This window comes from Eumetopias jubatus, unplaced genomic scaffold, assembly GCF_037043125.1.
Source record: "Eumetopias jubatus isolate StellerSeaLion01/CBP00866 unplaced genomic scaffold, mEumJub1_p1.0 scaffold_16, whole genome shotgun sequence".
Taxonomy (NCBI): Eukaryota; Metazoa; Chordata; class Mammalia; order Carnivora; family Otariidae; genus Eumetopias; species Eumetopias jubatus.
Genome location: NW_028274822.1, coordinates 67,449,249 through 67,472,467, shown reverse-complemented (window position 1 = coordinate 67,472,467; position 23,219 = coordinate 67,449,249). Strand labels below are relative to the sequence as shown.

At 45.2% G+C, this 23,219-nt stretch overlaps 1 protein-coding gene across 1 annotated transcript; it reads left to right on the top strand.

Moving 5' to 3' along the window:
* The first annotated feature begins 1,892 nt into the window (after positions 1-1,892).
* LOC114202347 (uncharacterized) lies at positions 1,893-15,306 on the top strand. Its single transcript, XM_028095512.2, has one exon. The coding sequence runs from the start codon at positions 2,461-2,463 to the stop codon at positions 3,976-3,978; it is 1,518 nt and encodes a 505-aa protein (XP_027951313.1). The 5' UTR covers positions 1,893-2,460; the 3' UTR covers positions 3,979-15,306.
* Positions 15,307-23,219: the final 7,913 nt, after the last annotated feature.

The following is a 23,219-nucleotide window of genomic DNA, read 5'->3' as shown; positions in this document are numbered from 1 at the left end:
TGAGCCAGCCAGGTGCCCCCCAAAATAAAATCTTTAAAAACAAAGTATAAAAATTTCTGCCAGTTGAAACCAGGAATACAAGCCCCCAGCAGGCCCCACAATTAGATATATGGCTCCTAGCTGCCTCTGATCAGAGTTAAGTAGCCCTTAGTTACCGTTTATTTTTTATTTATTTATTTTTCCTTAGTTACCATTTAAAGAAACCTTTAAAGTGGCCTCAGGAAATAACATGAAGTTGCTTCTGAGAAAGTGTGTGGGATGCTATTCTGCCCGAGGTGACAACCATAAGGCGCTGCGTGTGCAAAAAATAGTCATTGTTTGCAGCTTAGGAATAGTCACAGGATGTAGACCTTCTACCTTTGTACTCAGAAGGTGACTGATGCAATCTGGCAACAAGGCTGTGCAGTCCCAGGCCCTTGAACCTGAAGGATTGCCTCACCACCATCACACCAGACAGACGGGGTCACGCCAGGAGTGACAAAACAATTACAGAAAGAAATATTACAGCTGACCTAATCCCTAACTGAATGACCCCAAGACCCTTACTGTGAATTTTCACCCTTTAAAACCCCTGTTCTGGCGCGTGGGTGGCTCAGTCTGGTCTGCCTGCAGCTCAGGTCACAGTCCCAGGGTCCTGGGATGGAGTTCCACATCGGGCTCCCTGCTCAGCGGAGAACCTGCTTCTCCCTCTGTCCCTGCCCCCGCTGTGCTCTCTCTCTCTCTCTCTCTCTCACACACACACAAAAATAAATAAATAAAATCTCTATTAAAAAACAACAACAACCCTGCTCGGCTGCACCTGGCTGGCTCCAGGAGTAGAGCAGGCGACTCTTGATCTCAGGGTGGTGAGTTCCAGCCCCACGTTGGGCATGTTGCCTACTTAAAAACACATAATTAAAAAAAAAAAAAAAGGAAACGGAAAGAAAAGAGAGAACACCCTACTTGTAAGCCCTCAGGGAGTTGGGTCTTTAGAGCATTAGCTCCCCGTTCTCCTGGTTGGCAATAATCCAATAAATAGCTTTTTGATTTCTTTCTTGCAAACACTCAGTGGGGCACTTGTTGGCTTTGGTTCACATGAGGCAGATGAACTCTCCTTCCGTTAGGTTATACAGTCGACAAGAAAAAAAGTGCAACTCCGTAGAAAAATGGGCTAAAGATATGAATAGGAAGGGGCGCCTGGGTGGCTCAGTTGGTTAAGCATCTGACTCTTGATACCAGCTCAGGTCTTGATCTCAAGGTTGTGAGTTCAAGCCCCACGTTGGGCTCCAAACTGGGTGTGGAGCCTACTTAAAAATAAATTAAAAAATTAGTGGATTAGAAGCTGTGCCCCTGAGGAGTTTATGAGGTTGAGATTAATGGCAAATTTCGGTTTTATTTGATTTTTAGTAACCTCCACATCCAACGTGGGGCTGGAACTCACAAGCCCAAGATCAAGGGTCATCTGCTGTACCAACTGAGCCAGCCAGGCTTCCCTGAGACTAGCAGAAAACTTCAGTTTGTTTTTCAGAGACCTGCTTCTCTCTGGTCAGCCCATGTTTCTTTTCAGATAAGGCTCAGCCTATGAACAAGCAAGGCCCTGCCGTCCTCATCCAATCTAAGACCCCATTCAGTTAACACTGGCTCTTGGAAGATATGCACAGCCCTCTCCTTGTCCTATAGGTGACGACCCATCGTCAGGGGCCTCATTTGGCCTCATTTTATTTATTTATTTTTTAAGATTTTATTCATTTATCATTTGGCCTCATTTTAACGTCAAGGCTCCACCCAAAGTGAACGTGAGAGGTATGTGGCCTCTACGTTTGCTCAGTGCGCATGCTCCGTGCTCCATCCTTCCTCATGAATAGTCACAAATTTCCCCTCCCTTTTCATCAATATGTAGTGCCAACCCCTGTGATTATAGAAACTGTTCTTAAGTTAGGTGGGGAGAGCGGTTTTTGCACCGACTTCCTGTCTCCTTGCTTGGCCGCTTTGCAACAAACCTTCTTCTCTGCAAGCGCCTGGTGCTATGGTGTTTGGCTTTTCCGTGGCACGCGAGCAAATAAACTTTTCAGCTCGGTAACAAGTATGGCGACTGCAAGAGGACTCTAAATCCAACTGGGTACTTTTGCCGGTGGCTGGTTTGCCCCGTGTGGGGGACTGGGTTCCGAACTCTCTCCGCATGGCAGAATCAACCTTCGGTGCTTTCTAGTTTTACTTTGGGGCAGAGAAACTTTTTTGGGGTTCGGAAGACATCCCTTGGGTGAGTAATCTCGGTACAGATGACTGACTGCTGATAATTTTCTTTGTGTTCGACCTCAGCCGAGAGGCCTTGGGTAGGGAATTTTCCCTTTGGTAGAAAGGAAAACAGGAGTTATGCTCACAGAGGTTCTCTTGGCTATTTGGATTTCTTGGAAAACTTGTCTGTGTGAGAGTGGCTCTGTGTGACCTGCTGAGAATTAGTATTGCAAATACGAAGACAAAATGGGAAATAAAAATTCAGTCCCAAAGTATACCCCCTTGGGCTGCATCCTTCGGAACTGGTCAGTGCTCACCAATGAGTTTATGACGAAGAAAAAGATGATATTTTTCTGTAATACTGCCTGGCCACAATATTCCCTGGATTCGGGAGAACGATGGCCTGAGAATGGTTCGTTAAATTATGATACTATCTTGCAATTGGATTTATTTTGCAAAAGGGAAGAAAAATGGTGGGAGATCCAATATGTACGATCTTTTATGTTATTATACCAGAATAAGGAAATTCAGAGAAAATCAGTGATTTGGGCGCAAAAGCAGAGTCCCCAGAAGAATGTAATTTCACCTGATTCTCATGCTAGGACAGATGATTCATTACCCATTCCGTTAAATACTGCCACTCCGTCACCTCCGCTTGGAGGGCCCCGGGCCATTGTCCCAAGGCATTCGGCATCTCGGGCCCCAACTCCATCCCCTTCCCCTCCGGATGCCGCAGGACCGCTGGTGGTCTCTCCCTCTCATACCGGCCAGGTTACCCCGTTGGACCAGGGGGCCACCCAAATTCAGGCAGGGAGATTCCCCTTGGGTCAGCCGCTGATCAGAGTTTACGGGAACGGGCAGCCACACGGTTTCATCTTTGTGCGTCCCCTGTTTTCCACCTCCGACCTGTTGAATTGGAAAACCAACATGCCTCCTTACCTAGATGACCCTATCAAAATGGAGAATTTTTTTGCCTTGATTTTTGCTACCTACGACCCAACTTGGGCAGATATTCAGACCCTCCTAAATTTCTTCCTCACATCAGAGGAACGTAGTATGATCTTAGAACAGGCTCGCGCTGAAGCTGATAAGATGCACGAGGAAGCTCCGTTTTCTCCCGTGAGAGCTTTCGGATACTTGGCCATACCCACAACCGACCCTAGATGGAGCCCTAATGATGTGGGGGATAGAGACAAACTTGAGCATTACCGGAGCTGCATCCTTAAAGGGCTGAAGAATGGAGTCCCAAAACAAAGAAGCTTAAATAAAATTCTGCAGGTTAGACAGAAGCCTGACGAGGACCCCTTTGACTACTTGGAAAGAATGTTTAAGGCTTATCGGCAGTATGCTGGTATAGACCCGGAAGCTCCAGAGAATATACAAACGGTAAATGACACCTTCATAAGGCAAGCTGCCCCTGACATTCAAAAGAAATTGCAAAGAGTGAGAGGGGCTTTAGAAATGCCTACATATCAGTTGGTTGAGATTGCTGTCGATGTTTTCCGAAACCGAGACAAGGTCCGGCGGAAGGAGGAAGAGCGCAGGAGGCGGCAGGAGGCGGCCTTGCTGGCGGATGCCCTGAGGCAGATGTGGTCAGAACCTCACCAATGTCCATACCAGCCTGGTGCCCGTCCCAAGGTAAGATACCCGAGGCCCTCAAATTCGAGATCCAGAGGCCACCCCACTGTAGGACCACACCAATGTGCCTATTGCAAACGAGAGGGACACTGGAAAAAGGAGTGCCCCTCTCTGAATAAGTATTGAGAAGGTGACTACTAGCCAACCTTCCAGATGCCCCCACTCCCCTGCCCTCCCCCCATATCCCCCACAAGAACTATCCAGAATCCATGGGGCCCAGAGACTCCTAACAGCCCTACAGCCTTCACTGAAATTTCCCACGTGGGAAAAAAAAATAAAAAGAAAGGAAATTTCCCACGTGGAGCCCCGGGTCACCTTCTTGGTGAACAAGACACTTAACAGATTTCTTGGTAGACACTAGTGTTACCTACTAAGTACTGAATACCAGGGGCCCTGGGTGGTTCAGGTGGTTAAGTGACTGCCTTCAGCTCAGGTCATGCCCTCAGGGTTCTGGGATCGAGCCCCGCACCTATTTTTTTCCTTATCTTGTAAATTCCTCACGAATGTATTGTCTCTTTGTCTAAAATGTATAAAAACTGCCCGACACACAGTTACAAAAAGCACACTCTGCCCAGCCGTGCCACCTCTCAGGAGAGTTTATCATAAGAAGTCGCAGCCCGTAGGGGGCATTTGTGGTCTCAAGGGTCAGTGCAGGAAAAGTCCCATTCCAATTAGTGCCTGCCTGGTGTCACAGATTAGCAGGTCTGTGACTGGAGGCATCTCAGATTTGGGGGAGACCAGAGACGCAGTGTTCACCACATCATCCTTACCACCTATGTAACTAAGGTCTTTGCTTTCTTAGATTATTTTTGGGGAATAAACTTTTGGATCGTGGGGACTGCATCATCTGTGCCTTGTCTAGATGCCACTTAGGTTTTTGGCTAAGCCATTAAAAAGCTTATTGGTTTGAGTCACTACTGAAATTAATAAGATCCTATCCACCAATGGCCAGATGGTAGATCCTTTCAATTGGCTGTATTTAAATAAGTACATCGATATTCTTAGATATTCTTTAGAGAGAATTCTGAATTGTCTAATTAGAATAACAGCTAACCTTGGGTAATGTGATGTGATGTGATGTTCGGGGTCTGAGAGCCAACCGTCAAGAAAGAATTCTTGAGAGGTCTTCAGTGCAAAAAAAGGTGGTTTTATTAAAGCATGGGGTCAGGACCCGTGAGCAGAAGGAGCTGCACCGGGCTTGTGACAGGTGGCTGATTATATACTTTCAAGTTGGGACGGGGTTAGGGAGAGCGTAAGTCTGTTAAGGAATTTGGAAGCAAGGTTTCCAGGACCTTGCGAGGCTAGCTGCTGTTAAGATAAGGTCTTTGACTACTGTCTAGTAAACCCTTAGTCATGAGACCCTTCACATGTGTATCAGTGGGCCATATGCTTGGAGGATGGTTGCTAGCATGTATCTTGGGGAAGTTTCCAAAGGCATTTTCATATGTTAAAGTAGACTTACAGGACCCTGGAGGTCGGGCTAATGTCAAGCTAAGGTTGACTTTCGCTTTAAGCAAAGTATTAACATGGAGGCAGTTGAGTTCCTGGCGGAAGGCCCTCTGCCTCTCTTAAGTACTTGTGAAGGGGCTGGAAGTTGTAGGGCAATTTAATTTTTTCCACATTTCTTTTGCCTTTGTTCTCTACATCATTAGGGACTCCCCTGACAAGATAAAAGAACAAAAATTAGACTTAAGGCAAATCAGTGTCCACACCCACTGAAAATTCCCCTTCTTAAAGTCTAGCCCCATTTGCCTGTTTCAACTTCCCTTACCCTACAAGATTTGCAGACAGCACTCCAGCCTGATCTCTAGGTTCTAAGTATACTATTACTCTTGCAAATGCCGACAGCCAGAAAGTGAATTCAGCAGAAGCCCCTAGGACACATGGAACAGCTTGCTTTGCTATAATCAGGCTCTGCCAGCTTCAGGCATTTCTGTACAATAACCCTTACAGATGTATCCTACACACAGCAGCCCCCCCCCCCACACACACACACGCGAACACTGAGAAGGATTCCTATCCCTTGAACAGCCACAGATCTTTTAAGTGATGAAGCCCTTGTTCCTCCACTTTCAGAAGATCCTACCAAACTTAGAAAGGAATTTTTATTTACTTATTTTTAAAGATTTTATTTTTTTTAAGTCATTTTACAGCCAACGTGGGGCTTACACTCACAACCCCAAGACAAGAGTTGCATTCTCCACCCACTACCAGCCAGGCGCCCCAGAGGGGAATTTTTTTTTTTTTAATTAATGGCTAAAAAAACTTAATAAAGGAATTTTAAAAATAAATTAAAAATTAATGACTATTCACAACAGCACTCACAGAGACCTTGACTGGCTGCCACAGGGAGCTTTTCTGGCCCAGGATTGATTACACTGCGGTTATTAGGCAGACCCCATGGCCCCTGGAAGAATGCCTCCCCTGCTTCACAGAGGAAACGGGACCCGAATTTTTCCTAAGCCCTCCTACAAATGATCTCCCAAAGGTCAATATTCAGAGGCTGATAGAAGCCCACGTTAAATTGTGTACTCAGAAAGAAGGCTTTTGTTAAATTGCTTTATAGATTTTAGGAAGGCAGAAATCCTTTGATTTCCATTTTTGTTAAAAATCTCCCTGATTTAAGAAAAAAAATAAGTTGGGGCGCCTGGCTGGCTCAGTCAGTGGAGCATGGGACTCTTGGTCTCAGGTTTGTGAATTTGAGTCCCGCGCTGGCTGTGGAACCTACTTTAAAAAGTTAAAAAGGCAAAAAAAAAAAAAAAAAGGAATAAACCTTAAAAAAAAAAAAAAGTTAAAAAGGCAGGCCAAATATTTTGATATTCAGGCTGTAACCCAGTTCTTTGGGGGAATTAAAAACAAGTCACAGCCCACCTACCTTTACTAATCTTAAAACCTCATCTATTCCTCTCAAAATGTTTATAGATATTACAAAAGATCGGATTATTGGAACAGAATTGTCCTGTACTTAAGGAAGAAAGAAGGGTAAATGTTAAATCGCAAATACCCTGAAACTCTAAGGGAAAAAAAAAAAAACCAAAACCTTGCATTCTTTCTCTGTCCCTTAAAGTTATAGATCCTTTATTGTACACTACATCTGAAATTAAGGATGTAGCATATGTTGGCTAATTGAACTTTAAACTGAAAGAAAGACGAAAAGTTATAAATCCTATCGTGTCTTTGAAATGTAAATACAACACACCAGCATCTAAAACTGAAGGAAAAAAAACGATGGGGGGAGGACTTTTTAAAATACAAACTGCTATTAAGGGGCTCTTGTGCTCAGACTCTAGCAATTCTGGTAACAGGCAGCAGGTATGCTCCAAATATCCACCTTGGGGAAAACTTGGATACATTCCCTATGCCTTTCTGATACAAATTTTCTACCCTCATCTTCTCTAGGAGCTAAGAGCCATTCTTTGAAATGCAAACTGCAGGGAAAAGTTTTTCATCAGGAAAAGGAGAGAGGGGGGTGGTATTTAGAAATTGGGCCTATAATGTCCTCTTCACGAATATTAATAAAAACCAAAGTTGTAAGATTTTGAGGCCAGACCATGGTCCCTGGACCTGTTTTGAAAGCATAAGCAGAGCTATAATTGTATTAGTTGCATTTTGATTAACTTACCTCCACGTTCTGTATTGTGCGCTACTTAATTATGTTCTGCGCACCTCTTAACCTCATGCACCATCGATCATTAACTTTGCCTCTTTACCCCTACTCCCTGTTTACCCACTGCTTGTAGAAACCTAATGGGGACCAGATGGTAACATTTGTCTTGCCTTATCTGAATGTTCCAGGTCCCCAATAGCACCTCATAGTCCAGAAGAAGGTACATCTCCAGATTGTTTCAAGACCCCCCTCCCCAAGGTTTCAAGGAACCCCTTATCCTCCTCTCTTGTAAAAAGCTGTCCCTGGGCTCAACAGGGCAAAGCAGCTTTGGGAATGATCCCCTGCCCTCTTGTTGGGCTGCTCTTCTGATACTAAAGCTTTGCTTCAAAACCAGTATCTCAGGGGTGCCTGGGTGGCTCAGTCGTTAAGCATCTGCCTTCGGCTCAGGTCATGATACCGAGGTCCTGGGATCAAGCCCCGCATCGGCTCTCCGCTCAGCGGGGAGTCTGCTTCTCCCCCTCCCTCTGCTTCTCCCCCTGCTCATGCTCTCGCTCTCTCGCTCGCTCTCTTCTCTCTCTCTCTCTCTCTCTCTCTCTCTGTATCTCGTAAAAAAAAAAAAAAAGTCTTTAAAAAACAAAACCAGGGACGCCTGGGTGGCTCAGTTGGTTGGGCGACTGTCTTCGGCTCAGGTCATGATCCTGGAGTCCCGGGATGAGTCCCACATCGGGCTCCCTGCTCGGCGGGGAGTCTGCTTCTCCCTCTGACCCTCTTCCCTCTCGTGCTCTCTATCTCTCATTCTCTCTCTCTCAAATAAATAAATTAAAAAAAATAAAAAACAAAACCAGTGTCTCAGACATTGGTTTATTGCACATGGGGTGCACAGATTTGCTAATGGTAACAATTTTTGTTTGCATCTGTCTGGAGATGACTCTCTCTCTAGAGAGAGAGAGAGAGAGAGTCATACCCAGATATGTAGATCTAGATCTAAATATACAGATATATCTGATCTATTTTCTCTACCTCTGGATGGTATTGCTAAAATTAATTTGTAAAAGAGTTTTATTTACTTGGTTTGAAGGCAAATGCTTGTGTAAGGATTGGGCATTCTAAAATTCTCAGAAAGTGAGAGACTAACCCAAATATTTTTCAGATTCAGGTGATCTGGGAAAATATTTGGTACTAAAGCTAATTTAAGGTTGTTGGTTTAATTTAAAAGGAAACGGCTTAATGTTATCAACATTAAAACTGAAACTTTTATTCTGCCTGGATTTACTTAAAGTCAAATAAGTTGATGTGATCTCTGTTACAAATTGAAATAATCATAATAGTTTGAGGGTGCCTGACTGGCTTAGTCAGTGCAGCTTGCAACTCTTGATCTCAGGGTTGTGAATTCAAGACCCACATTGGGTGTGGAGATTACTTAAAGAAGTAAAATCTTCAAAAGTAATAATAGTAGTAGTTTGAAAGTATGACTGACTTTGTCTGATGTCTCTTGAAGTTTTTATGGGTAATTTAAGCATAAAAGTTAAGAACAAGTAAATTAAATAGATGTAAAGAGGGGCGGGGCGCCTGGCTGGCTCAGTCAGTAGAATATGCAACTCTTGATCTCAGAGTTGTGAGTTCAAGCACCATGTTGGGTGTGGGGCCTACTTAAAAAGAAAGGCGGGGGCACCTGGGTGGCTCAGTTGGTTGAGCGACTGCCTTCAGCTCAGGTCATGATCCTGGAGTCCCGGGATCGAGTCCCGCATCGGGCTCCCTGCTCAGCAGGGAGTCTGCTTCTCCCTCTGACCCTCTTCCCTCTCGTGCTCTCTATCTCTCATTCTCTCCCTCTCAAATAAATAAAATCTTTAAAAAAAAAAAAGAAAGGGGGGGTTATAGGGAAACATTTTTTTTTTTAAGATTTTATTTGAGAGAGAGAGCGAGCGAGCGAGAGAGCACAAGCGGGGTGGAGGGGCAGACTCCCTGCTGAGCCAGGAGCCCGATGTGGGGCTTGATCCCAGGACCCTGGCCTCAGGACCTGAGCCGAAGGCAGACGCTTAACTGACTGAGCCACCCAGGCGCCCCTATAGGTAAACTTTTAAATAGCTTCCAAAATCTTTGGTAACCTTGAAACTTCAAAGTTGTACTAAGTTAAATGATGAGTTAAGTTAAATTCATTTAATATCTGGGATCATTTCCAAATAAGATAAAATTATGAACATTAAGCACTAAAAGATAGGTTTATCTACTTTTGTCTTAACTCCACAAATTTATCTTTAAACTTAAAGATAAATTTGGGTCTGTTAACAAAACCTATTTCGTGCTTTATTAGAAGCTTATACTATGAAAAAAAAAAACAAACACATGCTTCTGAATAGTGAAATGTATTCATAAATTTGTCAGCCTAAAGAATTCTAATGTAGGGGCGCCTGGGCGGCTCAGTCGTTAAGTGTCTGCCTTCGGCTCCAGTCATGGTCCCAGGGTCCTGGGATCGAGCCCCGCATCGGGCTCCCTGCTCAGCGGGAAGCCTGCTTCTCCCTCTCCCACTCCCCCTGCTTGTGTTCCCTCTCTCACTGTGTCTCTCTCTGTGAAATGAATAAAATCTTTAAGAAAAAAAGAATCCTAATGTAACAGTTCACAATTGCATACTAATTAAGTTTCACTAGAAATCAAGGTTTCCATGAGTAAAGAATTCTAATAAATATCATTAAAACTACTGGAAAAATAAGGGAAATAATTGTATGCAAGGAAAGTAAGATACGTGTTTTTGGTTAAAAAAAATCTAAGAAATGAAAAAATATTTTTGTTGAGAGAAAATTTTTTTTCCTAAAGTGAGGCTAATTATTTTTAAAAAGGGAAAACAGGACAAAATCTGAATGTGAAAAAAAAAGAGTTGTAAAAGGTTTATTAAAAAAAGAGGGGGGCACCTGGGTGGCTCAGTCATTGGGCGTCTGCCTTCGGCTCGGGTCGTGATCCCAGGGTCCTAGGATCGAGCCCCGCATCTGGCTCCCTGCTCGGCGGGAAGCCTGCTTCTCCCTCTCCCACTCCCCCTGCTTGTGTTCCCTCTCTCGCTCTGTCTCTCTCTGTCAAATGAATAAAATCTTTAAAATAAAATAAAAATAAAATAAAATAAAATCTTAAAAAAAAAACACCTTTGGAAGGGAATTTTATGTGTGGTCAATAGTGGCTAAGGTTAAAATAAGTGTATTTTAATATCAAAAGTATTGCTGATGCAAAATTAGAATTTGGTTTTTCTGTTAAAAGGGAAATGTTTTATTAGATTATTGGTTTGCTTTTTGTAAACAGTTTTCTGTTGAAGATTACATTAAAGATTACCTTTATAAACACCTTTATAAATACCTTTTTATAAACAAAGATTCTGTTTTCTCTTTATCAGATTTTTGATTATTCAAAAAAACTGAGTCTTAATATTAAGAGTTTAAGTTTTGCTCACAACTAGGTATCATCTGTAATTTCCTTTGAAATCTAATTTATTATCACTTTGGTTAAATAGATAAATATTGTCTCCTAATGATCTGTAATCCAATGACGTTTCAACCTTTTGATATATTGATTTTGATCAATGAAATGTTCAAACCTATTGATATTTTTTGACATACTTCCCAAAGTCAAACTGTAAAATAAAGTCTTTTGACCACAGTCTAAATGAAATGTTCCAGAAGGCCCTGGGAACATTTCAAGAATTTTGTGAAGGGGCGCCTACCTGGCTCAGTCGGTAGAGCCTGCAACTCTTTATCTAGGAGTTGTAAATTCGAGTCCCACATTGCGTGTAGAGATTACTTAAAAATAAAATCTTTACAAAAAAAAAAGAATTTTGTAAAAATGAAACTAATTTGGCTTACTTGTTAAGTTCCATGGGAAGTATTGTCAAATAAGTGAAACTAAACCTTCTTAGATTATGGTTGCATAGATATGTTATTAAAAGAAGTGTTCTAAAAATTTATAAAACTCCTGGGGAGGGGCGCCTGGGTGGCTCAGTCGTTGGGCGCCTGCCTTCGGCTCAGGGCATGATCTCAGGGTCCTGGGATCGAGCCCCACATCGGGCTCCCTGCTTCACGAGAAGCCTGCTTCTCCCTCTCCCACTCCCCCTGCTTGTGTTCCCTCTCTTCGCTGTGTGTCTCTCTCTGTCAAATAAATAAATAAAATATTAAAAAAAAAAAAACCCTCCTGGGGATCTGTTATGTCCTAACATGTTATTATCTTGAACTGTTGTATGTCACAGAAATAAGCAGATTTTCTTATCAATTGCATTGTAATGGACTCTAATCAGATCTTTGACCATGGCCATTAAGTCTTATCATTTACAGACAATTATAGTTTTACTCCGATGCTTTTTTAAAAGCTTTCTGCAAATGTGCTTCCGTTGAGACTCATGGGAAGAACTCTGAGTACAGGTTTCTTATAACCTTAAGATCATTAAACTGAAGAATTTTCGGGACTAGTCAGAAAACTGGATTCAAGCAGAAGAATTACTAATATAAGACTGAATAAACTGAGGAAGATAATTACAATTTTATCACATTTTTGTTGAAAACATTGCTGATTTTTTTTTTAAGTTTTGTTTTTCCTGACTTAAAACTTTTTTCTCTTAAGCTGTGGCTTACAGCAATTTGATAAAATATTCCTTTGTAAACAAATATAAACATTTATCTTTTTCTCCCTACCTGAAACCCTCCAGAACTCAGAAATTCTCAGTGAGTATTCTTTCTTTTATGGCAATTATAGTTATTTGCATAAGTGCAGTAAGAATGTGTTTTCTTTATAACAAGACATCATTGGAAAGAAACACTGGGTTTTTTTTTACCAAGGCTTTGCTGGAATGTCATGTTTGAGAGAGACACGCATAGTCTCAGATATGACCAGACAGCTTTAGGGAACTAAGGTTGACTTTACGGAGCCAATAAAGCCCCTTGGAAATACCAGCCTGGTACCTTCTTAGAGAGTTCCCAGCAGCCTCACCAGGGAGTAAAGAAGGTCACTTCCCGGCAGGTGCAGGAACCTCAGAATATGTTGGGGACCTCGAGAAGAGAGGAATTAACCCAAATCTATAGGTACTGCAGGCGAAGTATGATGGCAAGTATTTGGCTTGGCTCCTGGCCTTGAGAGGCTATTAAAAGTTCAATCTAGAGATTCCTTATGAAAAATTCCAGTAAAGCAGATTTAAAAGATCCTATATGGTCAACTACTATTCTTGCTGCATTTATGTCAATAATCAAGCCAAGTTATTGGTCTTTTTAAACTAGACTTATCTTGCAAGCAAATTAGTCTTATCTTTGGCAAAAAGGAGGGTGATAGAGAGAAAATCTGTTTCAGTAAAACACCTATGTAAATATTAAATTCTGATACCGCTCATTATATACTGAGTTAGATCCTGGTTTCCTCCAAAGACGCTACACAAATGTTAGTCTCCAAACTAACATTTTTTAAGTTTTTCTTCCACCTTCTGAGTTGGATTGATTTAAGAAGTGAAACTGCCCTTTTTCCAGAAGCCCTGCAAACTAAAGATGACCAACCTGATGTAAACTTCAGGGAAATCACCACAACGGCTCATGCATAGACAGTCCTCATGCCTATTGCTTTGTGAGCTCTTAGAAGATCAACAGAGACACTCCACATACAAACCGGGAAAGTCTCCGTCAGATCGTCGCGACCTGCTCTCACTCTGAAAATGCTTCGAGCCAGACATCTGGAAATCTTGAGTGTCCGGCCTAAAAACTCACAAACTGGATTATGATTTGATCCAGTTATTAGCCACCATTTTTCTTTTATTCCATTGATGGGCCTCTTCTTGATGCCCTGATTGTTTAAACAATAGGCCTAACTTCAACCACAGACCTGCTTCACCGCCTCCTGAAGTGAAGTTAATGAAACGGACCTATTGTCAGAACTGAGACCAATTCAGTAAGAGGGAACAATCTACCAATTCAGCTTTTAATACGCAAAACTCCCAGGGAAGTTTCAGAAGGGGTACTGTAGGGGCCAAGGGCAGGCTGCTCCAAATTGTGCCATTTTGTCTTATTGATTTTCAATAAAAGTTACTTAAGAGACAATCTATGCAAGAAGGACTCTCAGACTCTCCTCTGTTCCGCTGAAAGCGGGAAATAAATCTTCCATGTGAAAGGTGCCCTCCCTTTACAAAGAAAAGACATCTTTATCACCAGAGATAGGGACAAACCTTGTTACTTTGTTACTGATCTGTCACCCTAAATTCTGCTTAGAATTCTTTACTCGTTAAAGATTCCAAACACCTATTTTCTTTATCCTGTTTCACAAATGTATTGTCTCTTTGTCTAAAATGTATAAAACTTTCCTGCCTTGGTCATTTCCTTGGGTCTCGGTTTCATTAATGGACCTCCATGAACTTACAATAAAACCTGTTTGGTTTTTTTTCTCCTGTTAACCTATCTCATGTAAATTGAATTCTTACCCCCAGCTGGAAGACCTTCAGGGTAGAAGATGAATTTTTCCTCCCTGAAACCCTGCATTCATCTAGTTTATACGGGCTCTCAAAGCATGTACATAGCCCCCTCCCTTGTCGAAAGGTGACAACCTAACATCAGGGGCCTCATTTTGCCTAATTTCAATGTTAAATCTCCACTCCGGAGTGAACAGATGTAGGTTTGCTCAATGCGCATGCTCCATCCTTCCTCACGCATAGTCATAAATTTCCCCGCCCTTTTCATCAATATGTCTGTGATCCCAACCTTTAAAATCACGTTCTAAGGTCAGGTGAGGGAAACAGATTTTTTGAGCCAGCCTCCTGTCTCCTTGCTAGGCCGCTTTGCGATACAGCTTTTCTGCAATTGACCGCGTGACACAGTGCTTTGTGCCCGTTGCGGGTGGCAAACAAACTTTTCACTTACGCAAAAGATCGCGCGCCCACACCTGTGTGGGAAGCTGGGGCGAGCCAAGCTACTCAGGCTGTTTGACAAAGTCCAAGTATGGGGGGCAATCCTGAAAATCAGGAGACTCCACAGCTGGCTCCTGCTACTTCCTTTCATTTTATTTGCGGCAATCTTTATAATCATGGGATTTTTTTCTGGGGTTTCATGATAAAATGATTTATAAATTTAGTTATGCCTATGCAAGCAATCATAATGAAACCGACTCCAAAAAGGCTGACGATGGACCAAGAAGTAAAAATACCCAATGTCCTCCAATGTGTAAGGGAGCTGTTGGATCCAGGCCCAGTAAAAATTCCTATTAATGAGATTCCTCAGGCACCTCTGAAACATCTGGATTCTAGGAAAGGGAAATCTCATGTCATTCCCACAGTACAGGGACCTCCCTATGTTGCATACAAAATAGGAGGCCACCTTTGGTATGCCCCTCGAGGCAAGCCCTGGAGTAGGATTAACTTCCTTACCCCTACTCCTCCCATTCCTTATAATGGAGTCGATAATGAGGACATGAACAAATGGTGTAAGATTAAAGGGGAAAAGGGTGCGGGCATCTGTCAGCCTCTGGGTAAAGATTAAGAGGAGTAATCCTCCGTGGTGTCTATGGAGCAAGGACAAGGGACGAAAACATAGAAATGGACTAAGTACTTTGATAAGATAGGGTGCACACATTGTAAGCTGCCTTTGGAGAAAGAATAAACTTTAGATAAACCTTTGAGCAAGAGTAAAAATATAACTTTTTCGCTTTAGCACACAATAGCAGATAGGTCACGCTTTGTCCCGCACTGTCCCGCTCTGTTTAGCACCTTTGTTTTTAAATCCAAAATGGTTGCGATCAAATGTAAAAAACAAAATCACATGTTATGAAAGAATGCAAAACCAAGGAGATATTCTAATGAATAAATAAAGTCCCTCCGAGGCTATCAGGAGGAGATGCTTACAACCTGATCCTGTGTCCGTGTCTCCTCGCTCGCCAACGCCGTCCTTTCCTTCAAGGACCCTTCCCCTGCTGGAGCTGGACTCCGGCAGGAAGCAGCTCAGACCAGCTGTTCGGCAAAGTGCCGAAAGGGAACCCAAACCACCGTTACCTAAGAAAATTCCACCAAGGAAATTTGGAGCTCTAATTGGCTTTATTCAACAACTCATGAATGGGCAACATCCCATCTGAGGAAGTAGACAGGTGCTCCAAGGGGTTGTACAAAATGGAAGGTTTTTATACAAGGACAGTAGGGGCAAGAAAAGTTCTCAGCAAAAGAAAAGTCTTGTTCCAGACGAGGCCGCTTTCTAGGGGGAAAAGCAAGTTGTCTTATGCAGATTACCTCATCTTCCTTTGGAGGGTAGAGAGGACCCAGGTGGCCAAGTCACTGATAATGATTGAAAGATTATACTCGATTACTAACTGACCAATTTAAGGCTACATTTCTGGGGGGGGGGGGTTGACATTGCCATTAGAATATGTGTTAAGCCCCCAGTTTGGGAAGTCGTTCTAAATGGGGCCTGTGGGTTTGTGTGTGTGTGTGTTTTAAGATTTTATTTTCAAGTAATCTCTACACCCAACATGGGTGAGCCCAAGATCCAGTCAAATGCTCTATCGGCATTCCCCCACCCTCACGTTTCTGGAGTTTTTTGTTGTTTTTTTTTTAATACCATGTAGGAGAGGCAGAATTTTACCTCTACCCTCTTAGAGTTTTTTCAGGAGAAAAGTAAATGACATAAGGTCAACAGGAGAAAAGCATACAAATGTATTTAATACAAGTTTCATGTGACATGGAAGCCTTCAGACCCAAAGAAATGGCAAAATCTACATGCTTTTATATTAGTTTGAGCACAGTGAAACAATTGTGGGAAAGTAAACTACGTGGGGAGGCTTAAGGAAGATAACTGTTTTAACAAGGTCTATTTATACAGAGTTCCTAACTATTTTAACAAGGCCTAATACAGAATTTTCTTGGTCTGAACTTCTCCATAAGAATGTTATTTCCCTTCTGCTCCAGGGAGGATATCTTCTGCATGGAATTTCATCTCCTGTTTTGTTTTTCTTTGTTTTTTGTTTGTTGTTTTTTGTTTGTTTGTTTGTTTTGAGATAGAGTGAGCATGAGCTGGAGGGAGAAGTAAGACTTCCCGCTGAGCAGGGAACCCAATGCAGGGCTCAATCCCAGGACCCCGGGATCGTGACCTGAGCCCAAAGGCAGATGCATAACCGACTGAGCCACCCCCATGCCCCCATCTCCTGCTTTTGATGGAGGTAGTTACACAGGAACTGGAGACAAGGACGGTGATAAATAGTGACACATTAGAAGCCTGAGGGCAGGGCGCCTGGGTGGCTCAGTCCTTAAGCATCTGCCTTCAGCTCAGGTCATGATCCCAGGGTCCTGGGATGGAGCCCCATGTCGGGTTCCAGCCCAGCGGGGAGCCTGCTTCTCCCTCTCCCTCTCCCACTCCCCCTGCCTGTGTTCCTCCTCTTGCTATCTCTGTCAAATAAATAAAATCTTAAAAAAAAAAAAAAAAGGAAGAAGCCTGAGAGCACAACATCCTGACGTGGCTTCCGACACCTGGGGACTGACGGACCGAGAGCCACAGGTGCAGAATATGCAGTCTCTGATTCAACCTCTGCCCCAGGGTAAGCTATAGCTTCTTTATATTTACATTGCGGTTCACACACACACACCCCATCGGGGAAGATGGCCATGACTGTTAGGGCAAGAACCTTTTAGGGCCAAAAACTCCCCCTTCCGACTGGTAAGAGGAATCCCTCAGATGATTGTCAACAACTTCCCGCCCACTGTCCATCTTGAGAGTGTACTGTCCTTAATAAACTGCTTTGTGCTTGCTCCTTTCCTTCTGGCTGACTTTATTCCAGCGCAATCCTCATGTAAATCTTGCGGTAAATCTTCCGTGGGGAATCCAAGATCTGAGACCTCCATTCACATGACGCAGACTCTCCCACCTGTAGCTTTCAAGAAAAAGGAAAGTCAGAGTGGTTTTTGGAGAGAACCAAGGCAAAAGAAATGTAGATAAAATTGAATTTCCTTACAACTTGCAGCCCTTTGATAGATACCTGAGACAGGCAGAGTGTGACATTCCTCCAAGAATTCACAGCTGCCTTAATGTTAATGCTTCATTAGAGGCAAAAAGCAACCTTAGCTCGACAATAGCCAGACCTCCAGGATCCTGTTAATCCTCTCTGATATGAAAATCCTTCTGGGGACACCTGGCCAGCTCAGTCCGAGATTACACGACTCTTGATCTTGGGGTTGTGAGTTCGAGCCCCACTGTTGGTGTAGAGATTGCTTAAAAATAAAATCTAAGTACAAAAAATACTTTTGGAAACTTCCTCTATTTCTATCCACCCCCCAACTCAAAAGTAATCAATTGCTCCTCAAAATCTGTACTATATGGATGGAGGTTACTGTGATGTATCCTGCATAACTGACCACCCGGAACTGCATGGGCACAGGCAGGCTAAGGAATGTTGTTTGTGAGACCTGTGCTGCGTGAATGACCTCGGGAGCCTGGTTATTTGAAATATATTAGCTGGCCTCCAGGTCAGAACTGACCCTTCTGTTCTGGACACCGAGAGCTATAAATCTTCCTTCATATCCCCTCCTGCTCCAAGCTGGTCTGGCCCCTGGGAATGGAACCCGGAAGGGGAGGCAGGTTCCCATAGCCCAGTCTCCTTGAAAAAGTAAAAACATGATAACATAGAAATGCAGTTCGCTCCAAACACGTAGGGGAACAAATGTTTAACTTCAAACACCGTCATTTGCCCTCTAAGTAGGGCCTTTATGGGGATGGTCCCTCTGCCCAGGTCTCTCGGTTGGACCTCCTGCCCAGCTGTTTCCACTGGGGCTTCCCCAGCTAATGAGGTTGGATGTTGTTAGGTACACGATTTGATGTAACTTTGTCCCGTTCTCATTTACTGATATTACCCTCATCTATGTGCAGATTTCCCTTTCTGTTTCTATCAGATTTTTATATCAATAAAGTGTTTTTCCCTTTCCAAATCGAAAGTACCGCTGCCGTGAATCTTTTTTTTAGAACACAATCCCAGGGGCGCCTGAGTGGCTCAGTCGGTTGGGCGTCTGCCTTGGGCTTAGGGTCCAGATTCTGGGGTTCTGGGATCCAGTCCCACATCCAGCTCCTTACTCAGCGGGGAGCCTGATTCTCACTCTGCTTGTGCTCTCTGTCAAAGAAATAAATATTTTTAAAAAGAGAGAGTATTTTTTTAAAAGATTTTATTTATTCATGGGGCGCCTGGGTGGCTCAGTTGTTAAGCGTCTGCCTTCCGCTCAGGTCGTGATCCCAGGGTCCTGGGATAGAGCCTCACACCGGGCTCCCTGCTCCGCGGGGAAGCCTGCTTCTCCCTCTCCCAATCCCACTCCCCCTGCTTGTGTTCTCTCTCTCGCTATGTCTCTCTCTGTTATTCATTTGACAGAGCGAGCACAAGCAGGCAGAGCAGCAGGCAGAGGGAGAAGCAGGCTCCCCGCGGAGCAGGGAGCCTGACGCGGGGCTGGAGCCTGACGCGGGGCTCGATCCCAGGAGCCTGGGATCATGACCTGAGCTGAAGGCAGATGCCTAACGACCGAGCCGCCCAGGTGCCCCAAAGAAACAGAATTTAGAACACAATCCCAGTACAGCTCTTTCTGCCTTTGGACCCTGTCGCCCACTGTACTTTAATAAAAACACCTGTTGGGGTGCCTGGGTGGCTCCGTAGGTTAAGCGCCTACCTTTGGTTCCTGGTATCTAGCCCCGAGTGGGGCTCCCTGCTCAGTGCGGAGTCTGCTTCTCCCTCTCCCTCTGCCCCCCTCCCCCGTGCTCGTTGGCTCCCCCCCTCAAATAAAATCATATATTTTTTTAAAAGATTTAAAAAAAATTTTTTAAGATTTTGTTTGAGAGAGGGCGCCTGGGTGGCTCAGATGGTTAAGCGTCTGCCTTCGGCTCAGGTCATGATCCCAGGGTCCTGGGATCGAGTCCCGCATCGGGCTCCGTGCTCCTTGGGAGCCTGCTTCTCCCTCTGCCTCTCTCTCTCTCTCTCTCTCTCTGTCTCTCATGAATAAATAAATAAAATCTTTAAAAAAAAAGATTTTGTTTGAGAGAGAGAGCACAAGCAGGGGGACTGGCAGGCAGAAAGAGAAGCAGGCTCCCCTCTGAGCAAGGAGTTCAAATGCAGGGACTCGATCCCAGGATCCCAGGATCGTGACCGCAACTGGAGGCAGACGCTTAACCTACTGAGCCACCCAGGCGTCCCTTGTACATTATTCTTTCATAACAAATTTAAATCAGGATGCTAACAAGAAGGTCACTGTAAAAATAAAAATTAAGTCAGATAAGCTTCCTCTCTGGACGCCTGCCTCACTCCCGGCCCCCCAGCGTAGCACCGTGTTAGCCACCACTTTGCCCGCTGGGCTGGCGTGGCCAAGGCACCCGACCACCGAGGAGGCTTGGGAAGCTGACCACGCTGGTCCCGCCCCGCGCGGAGCATACTGGGAGCGACGCGACCGCCTCACCACGCCCGCCCGCGTCCTGCGCCCTGCTTGGTGCGCGGAGCCTGCTGGGAGGTGGGGGGGGCGGGTGGGGGCGGTAGTGGGCGGGTTGCCGTGGCAACAGGCGCCGCTAGCAACGGGCGGCCAGGGGCGCAGGGGCAGTTAGGCTTGAGTGATCGGACACTGCCACTGTGCCCAGCGCCTTCTTAGGGCGCCGAGTGTCTCGGTTATTGCCCGGCGGCCCCCGAGACTGGAGGGAAGGGGCGGGAAAAGCACCCGAGACTGAGGAACATGCCTAGTGCTGGGGCCTCTGAGGCAGGAAGGGAAGGGTCTGGGGGCCCCAGACTGTTTCAGACCCTGGGCAGAAGGCCGGGGTAGGAGACTCCCGCTGTGCCCACCGGGCGAGGGAAAGTATCCCCGCCAGGCCTTCAGCTGGAGGCCAGAACCTCAGGTCGAGCGAGTGTGGCGTGGAGAGAACTGCGCAGGGTCCCAGAAAGAAGGAAAGAGAAGGGAGGACAGGAAAGCTTGAGGAGGGGTGGACTCAATAAAAAAGTGGAGGGGGAAAGGGGGCGATGGAAGAGACTGAGCTGGGGAGGTCTCCCGGCAAAGATGAGCCTATGGCATCATTCCCCAGCCTCATAAACCCAGTCATTGAACAAACCCTGAAAGACTCCCTACTGATTTTTGGAAGGGGTAGGGTCAGGGGAAGGGGGGGAGGGGCATATAGGAGAAAATTTTTAAAAAGCTCTTTTGACCTGAATCAAGAGCCTAGTTCTGGAACAGGAAGAGACCTCACAGGTTGCTCTCACGTGTAGTTGGAAGTCTGACCACAGCTCTTTCTGGTGCCTAAATCTCCTTCTTACCCACCCTGAGACTTACCTTTACCTTTGGGAGACTTCCTTTCCCGTGTGAGGAAGAGGAAGGGTCAGATGGACAGTGGCAATGCAAAGAAGGGATGCCAATGGGAGGTGAGGGCGAGAACGCCATGGGGACCAAGCCTGGTGACAACTAGACACTGAGAAATCTGTGTCATGAATACCCCTTCCCATTTCAGGGATTCTGAGTGTGGTGGACCAAGTGGACCAAGACGAGGAGCTCAGGAGAAGACTCCTCTGGCGTAATTCTTGTCAACAGGGAGACTTCACATGGGACCCACTTCTTGGGCGTGGCCTCCCCCTCCGCCCTTCATTTGCTCATGCTTTGTTCATCCTTTGCCAGGGTGCCCTGGGGTCTCAGCCCTCCTCCCTCAGGGAGGATGATGGTGGGCATTTCCCTACGGAATCTGCTAGGATATTAAGTGAATGGCCCCTGTGCTTGTGTCCCATTACTGCTGATTACACTAGGGAACATCCAGATGGGGAGGTTATTGAGCTCCCAAAGTTTTCGGAGGCTCCTTTGTCATCTGTAAAATAATCACAGCTCTGCCCCCTCCTAGATTGTTATAGAGACCTAGTGAGACACCGAAAGTGCCGTTAAAGGGTGGGGGGCCCTCAAATGCCAGGATGTGGTACCAGAAAGTTCCAGCCACATGGCTGGGGAGCCACTGAGGAAAGAAGGGGCTGGAAACAACCTGTTCAGGCTGTGGCCTGCTGTCCCATTTGCCAGGAGGGCCAGCTCAGCTTCATCGGCTGCCAATCTGTTTGCCCTCATTCTCCCTGGCCCTGCTGAGTCCAGAGATCTGGATTTGAAACCTGGATCTGTCACTTACTAGCTGAGTGATCTTGGGCAAGTCATTTCAGCTTCCCTGGTTACGTAGAGCTAAGATGGCCTGTGAATGAAACCATAGAAACCAAGGCATTTCTGGCTCCTGAAGGATGTCCCTGCTGTGGGGGAGGGAGCCCTGCTGGCTGGGAATCTGTTAGAGACAGTTATTTTGTCACCAGTTGGAATGGCCCTGGGACAAAGCACCGCAGCTGGCCGTCTTGACCCCCTTTAGCCTTAGCATTGGCCTTGGCCTCAATTTCCTTACGTGTGACTTAGGGCTGATGATCTGGAGGAATCAGTAAGCTTAGGATAAGGAAGCTTTTCGGTCACGTTCCAGTTTAAATGCGTTAAGTGGGCTGTTCCGTTCCAGAGAGCAGCAGATGGCATGACATGGGAACAGAGCCACGCAGGAAGTTTGGGGCCTCCTGAATAGTTGGCCAATAAACACTGGGGGACATTGAGTCATAAGTGAAGAGGTGGTTGGAACAGGAGGCTGAACAGATAACCGGTTGGCACACTCAAAATGCTAAGTGATTCTTGTTTATGTAAAGCAATTACGAATTTTAGAAACAAATACAAATATCACAAAGTCAAGAACATCCTGACATTTTTATTAACTGCCAGACACAGCTTCACCTTGAAAATATTCCCTACTCCCATATCTTTTGACTGCTGATCACCTTTATGTGACAACGATATTGTAATATTTCCTACAGAGTGATTAGAAAGATAATTCCATCTTTCCTTTGGCAAAAAATTTCCCTGGAAGCCATTTATGAGCTAAGATAGCTGTAATTAAGTAGACCCACGAGTGACTTCAAAGCACATAAATAATCCCACTCAACCCATTAAGGACCCACCCAGTTTTATCTCCCTCCCCCTCCCCTGCCCTAGCCACACCCAAAACCCCCCGCAGCTCCTCCCACAGGACGTGTGTGACAGAATTTGCAACGGAAAGAGTGAGTGGCCCTCCACCAACTTGGAAAAATTAACTTCTGCAAATTTCCCCAACACATGTGACAACTGAAAGTATTGCTGGGGCCCCTCAGCGGGCAAACAGAGGCCCTGACCTTTACCACCTCTGCTCCAAATAACTGCAGCTGTGCATGGCTCAAGGTTAGCCCCTGGAGAGTTCAAAAGAAGCTAGCACAAGCCTTTGAACAATCCTGGGAGCTGTCTGGTTCACTCTTAATTTTGGCTAATTTTGCATTGACATACAAGCTACCTCACCCCACTCACCTGCCACACACACAGCAGGGAAGTTCCTGGGATTGGACCCCCCCCCACACACACACCTCAAAGAACCATCCTCTGGACAGGAAGAGGGTCCTTATCTCTGAGCAGGGTTCTCCCTGCTGAGCCCACCCTGCTCTCTCTCTCTCTCTCTCTCTCTCTCTCTCTCTCTCTCTCTCTCGCACACAGGGAGGTAGTCAAGCTGACCTTTGAACCACAGGTGCTCTTCCTGAAAGGGCAAAGGGCGGGGGCCAGAAAAGCCAGTTAGGGTCCCAGAGGGTCCTTTCGGATCCCCGTGCCAGCTCCCTTGTCCCCGGCCTGTTCTGAAACAGGACTGTCGAATGAAGCTGTAGACCACTCATCCGCAAGTATAAAAAATACATAGCAGCAGGGGAAGGAAAACAGCTGAGAGAAAGCGTAGAAGAAGAGGAATTGGAAAAA